The sequence below is a fragment of the Theobroma umbraticum genome, unplaced genomic scaffold, assembly GCF_002168275.2.
Source record: "Theobroma umbraticum cultivar Fairchild unplaced genomic scaffold, ASM216827v3 scaffold_20.0, whole genome shotgun sequence".
In the NCBI taxonomy this organism is placed as follows: domain Eukaryota; kingdom Viridiplantae; phylum Streptophyta; class Magnoliopsida; order Malvales; family Malvaceae; genus Theobroma; species Theobroma umbraticum.
Genome location: NW_018397266.1, coordinates 3,082,373 through 3,089,240, shown reverse-complemented (window position 1 = coordinate 3,089,240; position 6,868 = coordinate 3,082,373). Strand labels below are relative to the sequence as shown.

At 35.3% G+C, this 6,868-nt stretch overlaps 1 protein-coding gene across 2 annotated transcripts; it reads right to left on the bottom strand.

Annotated features, from left to right (window-relative positions):
• Nucleotides 1-2,019: 2,019 nt before the first annotated feature.
• NUDX25 (nudix hydrolase homolog 25) lies at nucleotides 2,020-5,891 on the bottom strand. 2 transcript variants are annotated; one of them, XM_021437208.2, is made up of 6 exons: nucleotides 5,550-5,891; nucleotides 5,023-5,073; nucleotides 4,367-4,459; nucleotides 3,756-3,850; nucleotides 2,416-2,527; nucleotides 2,020-2,321 (listed from the first exon to the last, which is right to left on the bottom strand). In XM_021437208.2, the coding sequence occupies exons 1-6, from the start codon at nucleotides 5,610-5,612 to the stop codon at nucleotides 2,217-2,219; spliced, it is 519 nt and encodes a 172-aa protein (XP_021292883.1). In that variant the 5' UTR covers nucleotides 5,613-5,891; the 3' UTR covers nucleotides 2,020-2,216. The 2 variants fall into 2 exon arrangements, with proteins under 2 accessions (XP_021292883.1, XP_089640782.1); XM_089784656.1 differs by lacking the exon at nucleotides 5,550-5,891.
• Nucleotides 5,892-6,868: the final 977 nt, after the last annotated feature.

Genomic DNA, 6,868 nt, shown 5'->3' with positions numbered 1-6,868 from the left:
TCATTAACACATAAAATATCTCCATTCCTACAAAGCTTCTCCAAATGATGACTCAAAAAACTAGCATGCCCCCATGGCAAACCCTCATACTCCTCCTCTATAAATCTCAATATTGCCTCCTCACTTGACCCACCTTCATTATTTAATTTCAAAATTGCTCGTTGTATCATCTAAACCAACCAACACAAAAAAAGGCAAAAGCAAGAAGATAAATAAGCAATAAGAATCTAAAAATGACAATGTTCAGTTTCTCCCATTACTAAGCTGCAATCAAGATTTTCATTTTACTTTAGAAAGAAATGGCAGCATTTCCATACATTTCTTGCCAAATTCCATTGCTTTGTTAGCATTTTTTGGCTACTGGCTAGACCTGACAATTTTAGATATGATCTACTAACACAACAGGAACAGGAATTTAAGCGGATATGAGTTACGTATAATTACATTCGTATCATAATTGTGTACCTTGTTTACAATACAAAAGTATTCATGTCTTATGCAGATTGACCCATCTTATCCATATATGACACATTCATACATGTTTAATTAATCATATTTAGACATTAACTCTCATTACTCAACATATCTAACTTATATATACTTTCTTATTGAATTATAAATATTTATAAAAAAAAACATAAAATACTTTATTATTCATGTTTAAATAGATTGGTCATGTCTGAATCAGCTAACTTTATTGTGTCTGAGTAGAGTAATAGTATCTAAACATGTTAACCGTATCATATCATGCAATATGTTGTATTAGCTTAAAGGCCTTTAATACTGAGTAATTAATCATGCCATATTCATATCCACCCATTTGCAGCAGAAAACAGCTCCAAAACAAGCATTTCGGAACTCGTTGTCTTGCTTCTGTTGTCACTTCCAAAACGTAACGTTTTGTTGTTAATTTTCCTACTTACTTTTTATTTCCGCAGGCAAAAATACATTTCAATACAAACAAACCAATAAAAATGAAAGATGCAATCGAACGAAAAACGTGATTTTCCCTTTGTACATAGCAGCTATATCCATTTTAATCAATTTAATTTTGTTTTATGAGTAAATAACAACTATTGAAGAAGAAAAGAATAAATCGCAAAAATGAAACTAAATAAAAAAAAAAGAAATAAAAGAGGTGAAATTGATAGTTAATTACCGAAGAGTAAGGAGGGTGAATGGGAGTGTGGAAAGTTGGAAAGAATTGCTGCAAGCGGAGTTGGATGAGGTCGGGGCTAATGGGCTTCGAGGGGTTTGAAGCAGCAAGTTGTGCGAGAATTGCGTCTTTAAGCTTGCTGCTTATTTCCGCTTTATTTCTATTACTAAGCATTCCCTCAGCTGCTGGGCTTATGGGATTATCAACAACAGCCTCTGATTCCACCATTTCCAGCGGTTTTTGCTTTCCCAAAGACTACACTCTTAGCCGAGAGACAAAGGATAGGCGCGCCGTCAACTTTCTGCCCTCAGTGTGAGACTCAACAACTGCACGTGTGTCATAAGAAACCAACCCTGTTTAGAATTATTACGTCATTAAACTTGAATTAATTCAACAAACATCTCTCTATTAAGGTCCTTAATTAAATTGTTTGAAGAATTGAATGCTTATAATCTCTCTTCCTTTTTCTCTATTTTCCTCTTTTTATTTTATATGTATATGCCTTAAAAAACCAACAAATTGGGTAAGGTTAAAATAAAAACTTTGATATAACGAACATTCATTTTTAAATCAAACTAATTTTCCTTTTTCTTCCGGTTTTTTCCTCCAATTGTCTCAATTGGTTTTGATTTTAAAAAGAGATAAGGTGCAAATTTATTATTTTATTTAAGATAAAAAATAAAATAAAATAAATATTTTTGTTTCACTTTTGGAGAAATGCATTATGCATGAGTATTTTCTAAAATATCTGTTGTAATTAACATGTTAAAAAGCCCCTGAAGGAAATTCAGTAATGAAACCACGCTATGCTACACGAGAAGAAACGAAAGAGATGAAGCATGAGATGGCTCAACTTGCAAAACTCCAATCAAAAACCAAGAGCATGACTCTTTCTTTTTTACTTTTATTACAAAGAAACAACCATCTAAATTTGAAGTTCTAACCGCCATATCCATTTACAGAGAGCAAAGATGGATGAAGAGAGTCCAAATATAATCACTAGCAACAAAAAGGGAAAAAACCCCATAGAGAGAAACCTACAAAAACACACCATAGCATTTCACCATTTTGTCGATTTACATTTAGCGGCTTTGCTATTGTCACTAAAGTAAGGCCTGAAGGTCTTCATAACTTCTTCATAGGTCGGCCTTTTATAGTCCACTGCCTGCAACCCATTTTGTTTTCACATCTTAGTAAGCGTTATACTCACTAGTAAAACTTATATGATAGTAATTCATGATGCTGCTACTGCACAATACCTGCTCCACAACTTCTTCAGGGGTTGCCCATTTCCACTCAGCAAATTCTGGGTCTGCCTCTCCATTTGCTAAGTTGATCTCGCTCTCATCTTTTGTTAATCTCATAAGAAACCTGTCAATTGTCCCTATCTATTGTGAGCCCATAAGTCATATGACAACATCACAAACTCTAATAATTTCTTCCTATGCATTTCATGGCCTTAGGTAAAAATGACAACAGCGATCAGATTGGGCACAGCGCAATAATGAAATTAGATAATTAAATTAAAGAAGCAAACAGCTGTTTCTAATTTTAAAGCTCAGGCTTCATGCACACGTTTTCATAGGGAGAGGGAGAAAGAAAAAGGCCAGAGACTTGCAGATTGTACTGATCATAGTTTAAATACCACATTATTCACAAACGAGCATTTCAGGCCTCTCAACTGCTTTGATAACTCATGCAATCGGTCTCTCTTCCATTCAGGAGAAAGGTGCAAGCATAGCACACACACAAGCATCAAAACTATCCGACAAAGTAATGAAACATACTTCAAAAACATTAACCAAAATGTTTCCAAATTTAGAGGGTGTATGCATATGCTAGCCACTAACTCCATATGAGAACAAAAAGCATAACTAAAGCTGCTTTTCTTAGCTGATAATGATTAACTTCTCCTTGCAATTCCCAAAACAAATCCAATAAAACAGAATTTAATCATGAACTAGTCTTTAGTTCAATTATAGAGGTTCTTCCAACTCTTAAATATTAATTGAAGCCACTCATCCCTAACAGAAAATAATTAGTGTTTTGACTCTTAGCTCACTCGCTCTCTTTCAGAGTTACCAAATTTACTAGAAACAAAAAGAACAAAAGCTATATCATATCTCACACTCATTCCATTAGCACACACGCGAACACACAAAAGAATCCATAAGCATTTCTTATATTAGCAGCTCTAGCAGGAATGAAATTCAAATCATTTTACTTCAATATATTTTATATGTACCCATATCCTACACATATGATATAATTCCCATCAGATAAAATTGAATAGAACGCTGGTTCAAATAGGATATTGAGACATGAGAGTACTCATCAAAACAACATTATTTCTCTAAGGTGCTAAAGAAAGCATGCAATCTATTTCAAGAAACAGTCAACCATCACTAGATAACCCGTGCAAGTATCCACATAATTCATCATATAGTTTCTGCTTTTCAGTTGTATGCCACTGTAGGCATGCCCTAAATGCACTGAATGCACTGTGAATTTTGTGGCCAATAGCCTACACTATAAAACTACATTGGATGTGGGTGGTTGGACAAAGGAAGAGAGGAAAAGGAAGAAAGGAGGAACAAACCACTTCTGTGCTTGCCCATGCCATTCACCTCCCCAGAGTCGATTCACTTTGGCCTTTACAGCAGGAGGAAAATCATATGTTAACCAATTAGGAACCTGCCAAACCAGGAGTGTTGATATTATGTACAGCAGCAATTGGGAAAGGACAGAAGGAAGTCGCAGAGAATGGAGGATACAGTACAAACTAAAGTCTTGCTTGGAATATTACAAATACAGCTTGAATGCTTTGAATTTTTAGTAGGAAATTTTATATCTAGTACCTTTATTGCAGTGATTGTACAATTTGAAGTAACCATGTGTCAGGTTCTCTTATTTCTGTTGACCATACATGAAGAGAGAAAATGTTGATCTATTCTCCTTTTCTTTAGCTTGATCCAAACTTCTTTGATTTTTGAAACATGACCAAGACTTTAAATATACCATCCAAATCTATGGATGAATAAGCAGTGACTTTGGTAATAATAATTCAACTCAATGGTCAAATCTTTGAAGTTTAAAATGACAAATTAACAAAGAATAGAATGTCACACATGATGTGCTTCAGCCAATAACAGTGTATAAAAAGTCCTGCATAAAAAACTGTAGCATAACAACACCATCTTTTTAACAAACCTCAGCAACAAATTCAGCAGACACTACTCCAGTTTCTTCTCGCAATTCCCTAATAGCTGCAGATTTTGGCTCCTCACCATCTTCAATACCCCCCTGAGTTTGTAAAATTCCAAACTTTATAAACAATTAAGCTAGCCAAAATATATGTGCACTTTTTAGAAATAAGGTCATCATAGGTTAAACCAAAATCAAGTTTTTGAATGTCACAAAGAAGAAAAAGAAAAAAATCTGCAGTAAGATAAGGAAGGAGTCGTTTATTCTGTTACTATGAAAGATCTTGAAAGACATTCAACTTGGAAGAAAATAAACACAACTGACTGGCAAAGCATTTCCTTTGAAGAGTCATATGCACACTCACAAAGAACTGTACATACACTTTGGTAAAACACATAGAAGCATACAGTTATGAAACAGAGAATGATGAAAAAAAGGGCTCCACTTGGAAGGCAACAAAGTTGAAGTGAGCCATACAGCAGTAGTGTTCACCCATTAGGGTCTAGGAAGAGTAAGATTATGGAAATAAATTGTGTAATTACTCAGAACAGCCAGCAAGAAAAACAAAAGGAAAAAGAAAAGTGCTCTAGTTTTAACTAACAATTGAAGTTTTCAGCAAGCAATGAGGCCAACAAAAAATAGAACATCTACCAGGGCAGTACCTGAGGCATCTGCCACGCTCCTGGAACATTCAATCTGGAAGCTACAAAAACCTGCAAGCAGCAAAATGAAGAATTTTCAGCTTTCTCTACCCATATATTCTGCAGGAACAAACCTCAAACAACCATTAAAAAACACAAATTTCCATAAAAAAAATGTAAATTTAACTTGAATTAATTTAAGCTCAGGCTCCCATGTCCAAGGCCCAGATGCATTTTTTTTCATCTTCTACAAATTTCGATAAACAAACAGTACATCTCTATCAATTCTCTCCAAATAATTTATCTCAAAAAAGAAAAACATCCAGAAAATCCACACACAGACATCCAAATTTGACTTACGTTAATCTGATAACTTGATTTCAACTCCTCTTTTTATTATTATTTTAATTTTTCTGACTGTGTGTTCTTTTCAGGCCACTAGCCAGCTCAATCCCCTCTGCTTTCAGAACCTCAGATGAAAAAAAAAAAAAAACAACCCGAACCTAAAAAAAAACAGAAAACCAAAAAAAAAAAAGTAAAGGGGATACCTGATTATCAGAGTTGATTAGACAGACACCACGTTGGGCGATAACCAGAGGGCAGTCCCTCATTCTTAATTGCTACTCTACTTCTAATTATCCTTTTTTTCAGAGAGAAAAAAAAAACAGAGAGTAAATGCGGTATTCAGTTTGAGGACTTCAGGGAGAGATCAGAGACGGAAGCAAGTGAAGAAAACAGAAGTGGGTTTATTTCTTTATATTTTATGATTTTTGAAGGAGGGGTGTTTATGGGAATGAGTGACGCTGACCTTCAGAAAATGGTGAAAATGGGTGACTCTGTTTTATAGAGGGGGCAGAGTCCATGGATTGCTGACTCTTATCCTGCGCACCCCCCTGTTCCCAGGTTGCTTTTGGCCTTTTTATCAATTCTTTTTAGATTCTGCTAGCAATTATGTATCATGTCACCTCCATTTCGCTCCATCATGAACTCCACTTATAGCATTGAGACACGTGTTCCAGTCAAAATTCATTTAAGTTCATAATTAGGATTTTTAATAAAATCGTGCCTCGAAATTGATCCTAATTAAGTGCATTAAATCTTGCCCATTGCTAATTAACGTTGAATGCAATGAATTGCCTTTAAATTTTTAGTACTTTGCATTCAATAACATTAATAATTAGTGTACCAAAACCTAATAATGAGCACCTAGCGTGTCATGCCTAATAAATTATTTAATTTATATTGTAATTCAACTCCCATTTGATAATAGTCCTGCATTCTAGTGGCGAAACAGATGAACCCACCGTAGTTATTGCAAAGAAAAAGCAATGGTGTATTCTTATGTCCTTGGAGAGCCCATCACAACCACCATACGAAGGACTTGATTATAGTCGGATAGGGATCGACGATGATGAGATTGAGGGGGACTGGGGTTCTCGAGAGAAGTAAATGAGAATGAGCACATAGAATAAGAAGCCGAGGAGAGAGAGAGGCCGAGGGGTGAAGCAGTGAAAGAGCAAACACGCGGAGAGGAAAGAAAGATTGCTTAGCAGCACTGCACTAAATGACAAAAAGTTAAACAAAAAGTAGTGGGCGAGAGAAGGGCGTTGACTTTGCGTGGAGAGAGAGAAAATTTGATAATAAAAGCATCTTTTTTCTCCTTTTTCTTTTTTTTATTTTTTCCTTTTTATGATGATGCACATTGATCATCATCCACCCTCAGGAGAAACAAAATCCTTTTAATGTTTGTCATCATGAGATCCCCCTACTCGCCTCTCTCTGGAGCGTCAACCTCACGCTCTATTACTCAATTTCCCAACCCAAGTTTAATATCACCCTCACTGTACGTTGATTCTGTTTAATTTTG